At 39.7% G+C, this 11,989-nt stretch overlaps 2 protein-coding genes across 2 annotated transcripts; one reads left to right on the top strand and one right to left on the bottom strand.

Annotated features, from left to right (window-relative positions):
* Nucleotides 1–549: 549 nt before the first annotated feature.
* Nucleotides 550–4,657, bottom strand: elovl4a (ELOVL fatty acid elongase 4a). Its single transcript, XM_076279437.1, has 6 exons — nucleotides 4,591–4,657; nucleotides 3,622–3,809; nucleotides 3,131–3,211; nucleotides 2,355–2,526; nucleotides 1,345–1,472; nucleotides 550–855 (listed from the first exon to the last, which is right to left on the bottom strand). Exons 1-6 carry the CDS (start codon nucleotides 4,655–4,657, stop codon nucleotides 550–552), a joined length of 942 nt encoding a protein of 313 aa, XP_076135552.1.
* Nucleotides 4,658–7,950: 3,293 nt separating this feature from the next.
* On the top strand, nucleotides 7,951–11,640 carry dctn3 (dynactin 3 (p22)). The gene is made up of 7 exons (XM_076280262.1): nucleotides 7,951–8,082; nucleotides 8,467–8,551; nucleotides 8,644–8,730; nucleotides 8,970–9,053; nucleotides 9,220–9,278; nucleotides 9,905–9,964; nucleotides 11,039–11,640. The coding sequence occupies exons 1-7, from the start codon at nucleotides 7,981–7,983 to the stop codon at nucleotides 11,123–11,125; spliced, it is 564 nt and encodes a 187-aa protein (XP_076136377.1). The 5' UTR covers nucleotides 7,951–7,980; the 3' UTR covers nucleotides 11,126–11,640.
* The last annotated feature ends 349 nt before the right edge of the window (nucleotides 11,641–11,989 follow it).

Genomic DNA, 11,989 nt, shown 5'->3' with positions numbered 1-11,989 from the left:
CACACACACAGTCTAACATAATTTAACAAGACATGATTGATCGCATAAAGACAAAAAAGAGATATGTTTGAATGTAAAAAAGGCATACACATAAAATTGTAATATAACGAAATTTCCAAACACTGGTCGATTGGAAGGGCATAATGTGAGTTGATTGAGAGGGATTTAAACCCTACATGAATGCCTGACTATGTGATGTGTGTTCTAATCCCTGTACAGCAGGGCCCTAACACAAAACACAAAAGAAACAGTTGCTGTACAGGGAGGAAAACTCCTGCGTTTTCTGCAATGATAAATGAACACAATATCTTCGACTACGATTAACCCAACTGTATATGACCCACCCACCAAACCCAGAACCCCTTCAGTTACAGCCTCCATATACCAGCTGGTTCCCCTATTGCAGCCCCACATCATCACCAATGAGTGGTTTGACATCACATTAGCTCACATCACAAACCAACCAACCCTCTTTCCCTCTCCAGCGCTGTGGTCAACCGAGAGTCCACAGGGAAACCGGCTCGCCCGCTCCTCTCTCCCCCCACCTTTTTAGTCACGCTTCGCCCTGCCCTTCCTCTTCCGCCTGCCGTTCTCTACCGGCTTGTCCTCCAGTTTCCCAGCCACTCCGTTGCTCATCGGGACGGCCCCGTTGGGAACGCCGTTGGAGACGGACTTGCCCACTTTGGCGGGGGCCTCGCGCCGTGGCTGGCGGCGGTAGGTCTGGTAGTAGAAGTTCCCGAAGAGGATGATGAAGGTGATGGCGTAGCCAATCAGAGCCCAGTGCATCCAATGTGGGAACTGGCAGTCGATGTACAGGGACAGAGCGGTGTGGCCGATGGTGACATGGAACTGGATCTAATAAATGAGATGAGAAAAGGATTCCGCTTAAGTAGGCAGGTAAACGTAATTAACTATCTATCAGTCAGCTAGAGACAGTATTGTGTGGGAGAAGACCTTCATTATGAGAATATAACACTGAGGACAATATCTAATACATGTCCCTGGGTACATCTGCTATGTAATCATTCTGGTAGTTTGTTTACACACCAGATCAGTATTCCTCCCTAACAGCGATTAAATTAAACAATATTTAGGCTATGTTGTTTGGTCTGACAAAAAGACAGACATATCTAACATGATTCCAACAAATGTATTTCCATGCAATGTAATAACAGGATGTCGCTATAATGCAGTGATACAAATAGTACATCAATATGTATCTACAACAAATACCAACATTGATGCAATGCCACTTGTCCAATCAAACAGCTTCATTTACTTTACAGTGATTGATGCTTCATATTTCTTGGCCGATCACATTTACAATAGATTTTAGATATTTACCATCTGGATGATGGTTAAGTACTTCTTCCACCAGAGGTATTTCTGCACCTTTGGTCCACAGGCTGCAAGCCCATAGTAGAGGTACATGAGAACGTGGATAGCAGCATTCATATGGGCACCAAAGAAAGCTGACAGAGGAGAAAAGAGAGGGTTATTACAGGGTTATTACCTATATTAACATTTGACATGATGCTGGGCCCTTTCCAAACTAGACTCTACACTCTCCATACCCACTTCCATTCTGTGCGTTCACGAGAAACCACCTTTAGCCACATTAAGTGCCATTTGAAACCAATTCAGGGGAAGTGGAAGTGGACAGAGCTATGTGAAATGCAACCCTACACACATAATAATGAAAGGAGTAAAGAGGAAAGACTTTCTGTATTTTTCAGGGTAAACAAAATGTGTGTTAGTGTCTGTTTACATATATATTTATTGTGTTCGTTATTTCAATGAAGTGACTCTGACGTCAATCTCCTTTTCCCATCAAGGGCATCCCAAAGTCTGGGGCTGCATCAAACCCTACTCCTTAATGACAGTGCCCTCCACAGCCATGGGTGACACTAGTATGTACTACCTTTAAGTAGTACATACTTTCATGTACCGACATGTGTTTACTCTGTGCATTCATGAAAACAGTCCAGAATAAAACTATTAAAATATGACAAACAAATTGTCATTATTCTATTATATCTCCCTTTTTTTTTATATAATTTTAAGAAACCTGGGGCCAACAATGGGTTGGAAAACGATCTGTCTACAAGTAATTTGCTAAATATCCTATTGTATCATACTGCATACAACAGAAGTAGCCGTATTTACACCATTTCTATTTGATATGACTTTTCAAAATATTTAACCAGCTGTGGTAGAAATAACTCAGTTTAGTGGTAAAGAAGCCCCATGTTTAATGCATCTTCTTGGCTATATGAGGTTGCCCTTATTATCCTTCCTGGGCATTATGTACACAAAGTATTTATCTAATGAGTTAGGGTAAACTCAGGACTCACATTGTCCTCCAGCCACCCATTTGATTCCGATCCACCAAAGCGTGAACATGGTGCAGTGGTGGTACACATGCAGGAAGCTGATCTGGTTGAACTTCTTCCGCAGGATGAAAAAGACTGTGTCAAGGTACTCCACTCCCTTTGAAATGAAATACCACCACAGCGCTGCCGCCACCTGTTCAAGGCAAAAAGAAGCAAGTTTCCCACGCATGGATTAAACCTGGTCCTATTGGGCTCAAACTAGGCAAAATGTAAATCGGAATGCAGCAAAATAATATGTTGTTTTCATAATCGTAAGTCATAATTGATGATTAATTTGATTAATAGCTCAGCTCTATGTAGTCCTAAACAGACAAATGGACTAGGCTTAATCCATCTACCGGAAATCGTCCCAAACGGCTTAATTCTGCCTAAAGTGGGCAGCTCAAACCCAGAAGGCAAATATGCAAAACACATTTAATCCCTTTACCAACAGTCACTAAATTACCTGTGCTATGCCTTTTTTAACCCCCCCCCCCCCCACTACTACCACTACCTTGTTGTACAACAATACAAGCAGTGGCCGTGACCTCAGTGGAAACAGTGTCACAAAGATGTGAAATCAAATTCCCCTGTGGCTCGGCTGCATGGTTTGGTCCAGTTAAAAAAGGGCTGAGGTATCGTGTTCCACGGTAGTCTACACAGTGTCTCTTTACTCCTTGCAAGACACAGTCAGGATCAGACCCTGCCACGCCACGGCTAATCTACTTCCATAAGAGCCTTTTCAGGGAAGCACTCACCCGCACTTCATTAGGGTCTTCTGAGTAGTCCACTGGCTGGCAGATGTAACTGTAGTTTGCTGCCCGTGCAGCAAGGAAGAGCTAAAACATAACCACATGAACAGGCATATTTAAAAAATGCATGTCTACTCGTAAATGCAACTATATAATATAGTGTTCATTAGCAATATAATGCTGTGTTCAGAATTCTTTGGCAATATTCAGCTGTGCTCTTTTATGTGTGCAAAAAATGTTTTTGGTTGTCAAACATTTACATTGAAAATGATTCTATGCAGAACCTTAACATGTTTTAACCTCCTTTTTGTGTGAGCTTGCACAAAGATAAGTGTAGTCATACTATCACAACAAATACCAACAGAAATGAAGAGTGTGTGATAGGTGAACCCAAAGCCCAGGATTCCATACATTTAAACAAAAGAATTAAGGAGCAAGAAACACATGGCCATCATAAAACCTATTTAGCACTACACTCGAGTGCTGTTAGCACCCACCTCTTTAAAAATGAAAAAATTGAAGAAGACCATGCTGAAGTTGTACACAATGAGAGTCTTTCGAAGTTGAAAAGGCTCTCGGTTCTTCATGTACTTGGGCCCCAGCCACAGGAAGAGCAGATAAGATGAGCTGATGGCCAGCGTTGGGAGCGGAGAGTCCATCAAGGGCCATTTCTCCACACGCTTGTCTGCAAGACATGACATGAACAGAAGACAAGAAACGTCATGGCATTAAATATATACTCTACTCGCTGATGTAGATCCAGAGGTGGGTATTTGATTGTTCAGTCTTGCAAATGTCAATCCAATAACATGCAATAATTTTGTATTTTGGTAGCCTATATGCTATATTCTTGCTGCAGGTACAGCAATACCTCTACTACTGCTACAAAGGTTGAAGGTTTTCATTCAACAGAGGCTATCATATCCAGAGGTGCAGTGGTAAAATAAGAGGTGGGTAAACAATGAATTCTGCCATCATGGTAAGGTGGACTGCGCCATGCGGCATCGGATTTTTAAGAGGGTGTTTGATGAGGAGGTTATTGTCCAATGTTTATAACAATACCAATGGTATTAAATGATTCCTAGAGTGTTGATGAGTGTACATATTGTGAACGTGGATAATACAGTGTGCATAAACTCTATAAGAGGTGCATAAACTCTATTTCTGAAATTTAAGAGGTTGATAAACTGTGTTTCCTTGCGTTTAGCCTCCACTAAATCCCTGATCATATTTCCTCCTCGTCTCTGTGTTTGTCTACACATGTGAGCAAAAAGTAAAGTTTGTTACAAAATACTTCTACAGAGCTCATGGTCAATTAAATTAGAGTTATCACAGAAACCCTATACTGCTGAAGGAAGAGGTTGTTCCAGTGTGTTGCTTTATTTAATTTATCTGGTCCCAGAAATGGAAACATATCAGATTTAAGGGACACAGATGGATCCCGTACACCCAGTACAGAAAGTCACCTGCAATGGTCAGGCCCCATTTGTAGAACTCCATAGTGTCATTGATGAGATGAGTGAGGATTTCCATCTTTCAGCCGGTCTGGCTTTTTCTTCAAAAAGGAAATACCAGAAATGTTATTCATTTAATAATACAAGACAAACATGATTAAGTTCTATTATAGGGCAATACCTGACACTACTTTATGTATTTTGTTTTAAATTAGGTCAAATCCCATATATCATTGGAAGATCATATTCCCACAGGCCTCTCTGAGCCTTCTGATAGTCTTTAAACAACCAGATACTCGATGTCTCGGATTGGACGTGCAGAAATTCATAAACACAAGAAAGCGGGTGATAGGTTGGACCAGGCAGGGAAATGCAGGGGTGGGTGGTCAAAACACTAGCTTCATTAACAGGTCTAACATCCAATGGCTTTAACTGAGTATGACTATGTCAGTTCATCAGAGGATATGTGTTTTAGTCTATGCTTAACATGTTGGTAATTAAATGTAATAAATAAATAAATAAATAAATAGGCCAAAATTCCCCAATCATATACCTGAAATTGCTCATGACAAATCAGATATTTTGCTTTGTCAGCCCATCACACCAGAGGACCTTGGACGATGACTCCATTACTGATCCATTTGGTATGAGACAGCCAGTCAGGAGAAGCCGAGCATCGTGCAGCACAAAGGCACTGGGAAGGATTGGTCAGCAGGTTTCCCGGCTGGGATGTGTGGCCTTTCAAGGTACTCTGTACTCTAATTCCAACGGAAATCTTCAAGCCCCCCCCCCCCCCCCCCCGAACCTACTAAAATGCGCCATCTGAAACAATGTGTATAACCACGCCATGGGGGTAAACTGATACATTTTAAATCCTTTACAATGACGCCCCTTCCTCCCCTCAGATTAGAGTTGGGTATATTATAGCCTATACGCGCAAAAGAGGTTCATCACCACGTATAGCCTTTGCTACATATGCAACAATTAAAATATACGTGTTTTTAGTTTAATGCTGACAAAATGCACAAGTAAGCTATCTAGAAGGTACATCCCTAAAATGTGCACGATTAGCTATTCATTGCTGAAACGGCCACAGTCATCGCAGAACCGATGAAAGCTAAGGTAGGCTGGTACAACGTGCCGGCCGGGCAATACCTCTGCATAGGACCGGAGCTGGCCACATTTCGAATGTAATCATAAGGGAACCCTATTTCAAATTTCAGAGGGGGGTTAGATGGCAACGATCCGTCTTCATGCCACCAGAAACATATAATCACCCGCATCCCCATTTGACATGAATTTAGGCTATCACACTTACCGCGTAGAGATCCAAATCCTTTTAAAATGACATTCAGCACAAGGTCACACAAATCGACAAGTCTTCCACCTTTTATAGATGTGGATGTTTAATGTGGATTCTAGCTAAAGTTAAAGTAATTGTAGGGGTCCACCGCATACGAAAATCATGTTATTTGGAGCATCACAGTCGTGTATCCCTCGTTGAGCGTAGTGCTGCGGCTCCTGTGTCAGTTGCCTCGAAAAAGGAGCGTGGAGAGGACTATTGCGCATGCGGATTCCATAGAGGGCCTTCGCCAACGCTTAAATTTGGCGATGGTTTTAATGGCAGGGCACCATAAACAGCTGGGACCTCTAATTTATAACCTCTCTTGTCATTAATGAGTTGTCTGAGTGGTGCAAGGATGGTCTCTTCAGATTGTTTTCTCTCTTTAGGCTCAGCGCTTTTTGTCAGCAGGTAGGCTATTTTGTGCCTCATTCTTCCAGAGGCGTGGTGGAGGGTGGGTGAAAGTCAACCTGTCATCTATGAAACAGTGTTACTCTTTTGTAGTGTTTTTTGTTCAGAGATGTTTTCATGCACGTCTAAGGGTTGAAACCCTAAATGTATCCATTTTGCATGTCAGATTTCAGTTTTTGGAGTCCTTCATTTGTATGCAAGGGCGTTTAATCCAAGATTAAAATCAAGGGATTATTAGAGCCTTGGTTTTGGATTAAGGTTAGCCTGACTGTTAAAAAAGCCTTGGAAACCATTTAAAATCAATTAAATTAAAGTCAGTTATGTCTCATGCAAACAATTTCACAAAAAATTCACAGATATAGAGCACGAAAATAAAAGTAGGCTAAGTAGGAGTTTAATTCATTGTTGTTTTTTTTGTCTCATTTGGGCCTAGCTCTCAATAGTGTCAACATGCAAATATGAATACACACTTTTATTGCACACTTATTTAAATTATATTTAATTGATCACAATTTTTCAGCAAGTCAGTTAGTCAGTGGATGTCAGCTGTTTTGTGGTGTTAAAGTTTATTGTGCTAAAATGTATTGTGGTTGTTCAGTGTGCTTCAACAATTTATTGTGTAAAACTCAAACACAAGCAAAACTGGGAAAGGTTAAAAGAGGATGGCCATTGGCCATTATGATAACAACAACAACAACAACAACAATTACAATAAAATAACAATGTGAAACAAAAGAAAGATAGATACATCAGTTATTAATAAATTATATTTTGTAAAAGTGCATCTTAAAAGCAGATTTAAAACGCTGACACTGACAGAGCAGATTTAATAAGACCATCTGCTTAATAGGACATCAGCTAAATGAAGAATTAGAGGTAAAGCGGAAGATGCATCATAGACTTGCATAGACTAAAGAATGCAGGGAAGAAGTACAAGCTAACTGCCATTATCAGTAGGCCTATTAGAAGCCCTATGTTTAAAGGTTTCAATTGTCATTGCTGTAAGCATAAAACATGAGACAATACAATGTAATATATGCACAGATAATTTTTCACTAGATTTCCAGAATTTATCAGGCTTTCCAAACAGGTGCCGACTACAATTCTTAAACTCCTATGATCAACTACAACAGGAAGTTGATGGCAACATGTCTGAGATTGTAAAGCACAGTAGAATAACAAAGACAGAAAGAAAAGAAAGAACAAAGGAAAGAAAGGAATTAAGAAAGGAAGCCAGAGGTGCAAAAAATAGGCTCTGTTCTTAAGTAGATTTAACCGTAGCACCCTGAAAATGTTTAGTAAATAGCATACCCATTAACTGGGTAGAAAGGAATATAGACATGATTCGTTCTCTCTAAAGTCTAGGGAGGTCCCAAATCTTAGAACATTGGCAAAGCAACAATTAATGTCCGTCTCAACATATTTTACTTTTAGCTTCAGAATTATTAAGCTTTGACAACTGTATTTTATCTTATCAATATCAAACATCCCAGTTTACATGTCTAGTGTGAATTGTGAAACAGGCCTGAAGCCAATTTAGTGTCCTCACAAAGATGGCGTTTTCTTTCACCCATAATCGTGTTAACTCCCTACGTCATTTCTAGCCGTCATATCTTCAGACCAAGCAGCTAAGCTAATGTTAGCTAAAGATGGAGGGCAGGAATAATACTGAAGATCTTGATGGACGTCTGCAAATACTCGAGAAGCGTGTTTACGGTGACAGAGGATGTAAACCGAACAAAACAGTCAAGGTATAACTATACAGCGGTTACACCATTCGCATTCCAAACGTACATGTCCGGAGTGATGAAGTATTTGCCAGCTTCTAGCTAGCTAGAGTTGGCATTTATTTTTTTTCACTTGCCTGTCCATTGAGCGAAAGCTGACATCAGCTGTTAAATTGTGCTTCATACACTGCTAAGGAGCTCGCTGAATTAGTTATCCTTAGGCTATTATTTGGCTGTTATTTAATTTTGTATCATTGCTAGGCCTCTGCTATTAAAATGTAACGTTAGCCTGTGTATGTCATTCCTAGTTGACGTTAGCGGGTGTGGCATCAGTCTGATGTGATTAGGCATATTGCAGTCAATCTGTTCATTTAGATGCCTTTTTGTGCACATTCTGTTTTTGCTCAGTGTGTAGATTCACTTGGCAAAGTCAATGCTGCTCTCGCAAACACGGCCAACAAGAGGGAGCGTGTCAAGATTCTTCACAAAAAAAGTAAGAGTAGTGTTGTTTCTGGCTTAGGATGGTACCTGATTATCATAGGTTTGTAATCAATAACCAACGGTTTCTACCTGTCATTTTCTCAGCTGAAGATTTACTGAAGTATTTGGATCCTCAGTTCACTGATTACATAGCTGTACCAGATGCCATGAAGTTGGAATTCATTCTTGCAGGTACTGAAGATCCACTACATATTTGATGTTTATGTACTGCAATGTGGTAACACAAATGCCATACACAAGCCGAGATTTACTCTTATTTTATGATCACCCAGTTGCCAGTAATTTCATAGGTGCATCCCTCACTGACTGGAGGCCTTGACCATGGAAATTACTTGCAAGGAGCACCAAATAACTTTTCTACTACAAAGTAGGATTGATTTAATATAACATTCCCTCTATTTGTACCACAGAGGAGGATTTCTTGCGTACTCAAGCATCCATGCTTGAGCAGGTCCACACTCTGCAGCCTTATCTGGACAGCAACCACATCAAATGTGAGAGATGAGCTTCAAAACTGTCTTAACTGATGTTCATATGACTCTTAAGAGTATTCATTACATCTACTCTAATGTTGTATTATTATTATTATTTTTATTATTATTATTATCTTTATTATTATTATTGTTGTTGTAATTCTTTTTTTTTTTTTCCAAAAAAAAGCTGTCCCAGAACTCACCACAAAACTACAGCGTCTTTCACAGCTCCATATTAAACAACAGGTAAGCAAACTTCAAACAGGACATCTGCCCTGTGTTCCAATCTGCGTACTTCAGTCAGTATACTTTAATGTAGTGCGTTTTGTGCACTGTGTTCTTACTTCTGTAGTGCTTGAATTTCAACAAAGTAGTGTCGTCCTAAACACCGTTGAACACCAACTCTGCGCACTAAATGGAAATGACGATCACAACATTTCAACATAACGTTACTGGTGTCCTTTATTCGATAGTGACATGGTCATACTTTGTCAAAACATGACAAAGTAATAACATGCTTGTACATCAGTAAAGTGTGTTTTCTTCTGCTGCTGCTGATTGTCACAAGTTTGAAATGGTCCCTTCTGCTACGTAGCCAAGATGGTGGTGACCATTGAATGCGAAAAGTGTCCAGCTTTCCACAATCAGTTTGTTATAACCATCAGTGTGAAGGCATTTATGCAGTCAGATTAGGTATTGTAAGCACAGAAGTACGGAAATTGGAACAGTGGTCTAGTTTTCTGTTGGGTTGGCTGATACAGTTGCAGTGATTCGAGATTCTCCCCTGAGGGTTAGTGCATGTGACTTTTTTTTTATGTTTCACCCAAAGCTATCCAGAAGTTGTGACTACTTTCTGTGTTTCTTTCTGATAGGACCAGAATGAAGAACTATCTGCGGAAGTGAAGAGGTTGTTTGAAGAGTACAACAAGATGGTATCCTTTCTGGTGTTCCTTATTGTCTTTCTAATTGTAGCATTTGACAAGGAAATGTTTTGTTAGTTAGGCATGCATTACATTTTATATCTAATGTCCATTGTCCGTCCTCACACTAAGAATGCTGACACGGATGCACAAAGCTGTAATAATTATGACCGCCGCGAAGCGAAGTTTTCTGTGAATATCTTGAGAACCGTAGGGTTTAGGAGGACCATTTTTTTGTGTATGTTTATCTCAAGGGGCCATGTCAACCCATTCCATAACTACTCATTTCATGTATAGCGCCACCTAATTAAACACTAAAAAGTAAAATGAGGTGTTGTAATCGCAGGTATCTGTGACCTAACATAGTCAAAACTGCACAAAATTGGAAGTGTTTGGATCATTATGACACCCTCTGTATGCACGCCAAGTTTCGTGGAATTCCGTTCATGGGGGGCCACACAATAAATTAATTTATGTTACTATACACCAACTGGCCTGTAGGTGGCCGGAGACAGTTTTCTGTGAATATCTCGAGAACCGTAGGGCCTAGGAGGTCCACCTTTTTTTATGTATGTTGGTCTTAAGGGGGCATGTTAACACATCCCATTACCACTTATTTCATGTATAGCGCCACCTAGTTAAAAATTAAAAAGCAAAAAATTAGGTGTTTTCATCACAATATCTCTGGCTGACATGGTCAAAACTGCATGAAATTAAAAGTGTAGGATCATTATGACACCCTCCGAATGCATGCAAAGTTTAGTGTACTTTCGTTTATGGGGGGCCTTACAATAAAATAATTTATGTGTACATTTAGTGACGTACACCAACAAGGATTCCCGGGACACTGAAAGACCGGGGTACACAAAACTTGGTGGGCATGTAACCCCACATGGATAGCATGGAACCGTCGTTGTTCGTTTTGATCTGTTCTGATCATCAATTAGTGGTTGAAAAAGTCATGCCATGACACACTTGTGCTCTGCAACGCTCTATCAGTCTGCTTTCTGCAGTGACCAGAATTCATGTGGGTAATCATATTCGGTCTCTGTGATCAGGCTATGTTAATCCTTGACCCTTGCACAGATGTTCCTGCTGTCTAAACAGTTTGCCCAGTGGGATGAAACTCTTCGGAAGCTCGAAGGACCCAAACCTGGACAGAAAGTGGAGTAGCTCCAGAATATCCACATCACTATTACAGTGTATTTAAAGATGCATTGAAGCAGTTCTACACAAAATGTCATTTTACATTTTGTCATTTGCCCATTTGTCCCTTTGCTTCATGTTTTTGAACATGATTTTGTACAAACACTTTCTGTTTGTATTTAAGAACTGATTGAACTCCTATGTTGTCATTTAATGGAATGTACTTTCCACTTGAGTTTAATTAGTGTTCTTTGACCATTTTAATTGCTGTTTCAGCAATCAGCAATCTGTTTCAGTGACTGCCTGATGTATTTGTGTAAAGTTAGGTTTTAGTCGAGAGAAAAAAAAAATTTAAAAATGTCTCTTGCCTTGGACATTCCACCTAGTGATTTTCAAAAAACACATCTTGTTTTGAAGCAAACTCTCTACTACTGCTCATAAATGTCATTGATGAATGCCTCCAGCTGCAGGTCTGTCTAGCCTGGATACATACCAATAAAAACTAAAAATAAATAAATGAAATAACCCCTGAAATGATTTTATTCCATGTGTGTTGTTGTAAGCTTTTTTAAATTATACACTATCCAATTAGCTTAGAAATCTAGACGCACCCTAGCGGCAGCAAATTAAATTTGCTGCCAGGGCTACTATCCAATGCTTTGCAAGTACCATTTGTCAATTTATGGAAAATGAATGTATGTAAAAACATAATATTTACCCAAGTATACAAGTATTTTAATATACACAATTTGTGTCAATATGAATGTACATTAGAGCAATAATAAGTATTTCATACACTCAATTATTCATCATGTCTACATGAATATACACCAGGTCAATAATCTAACTTTTAGAGGTTCAACCCAAAATAGATTTTGTTTATTGATTGAA

Source organism: Alosa pseudoharengus, unplaced genomic scaffold, assembly GCF_046254945.1.
Source record: "Alosa pseudoharengus isolate Yale_2024_CS ecotype anadromous, Long Island Sound unplaced genomic scaffold, YU_APseudo_1.1 YU_APseudo_1.1_scf_12, whole genome shotgun sequence".
NCBI classification, from domain to species: domain Eukaryota; kingdom Metazoa; phylum Chordata; class Actinopteri; order Clupeiformes; family Clupeidae; genus Alosa; species Alosa pseudoharengus.
Note: the sequence above shows the minus strand (reverse complement) of the source record. Positions and strands in the feature narration are given on the sequence as shown.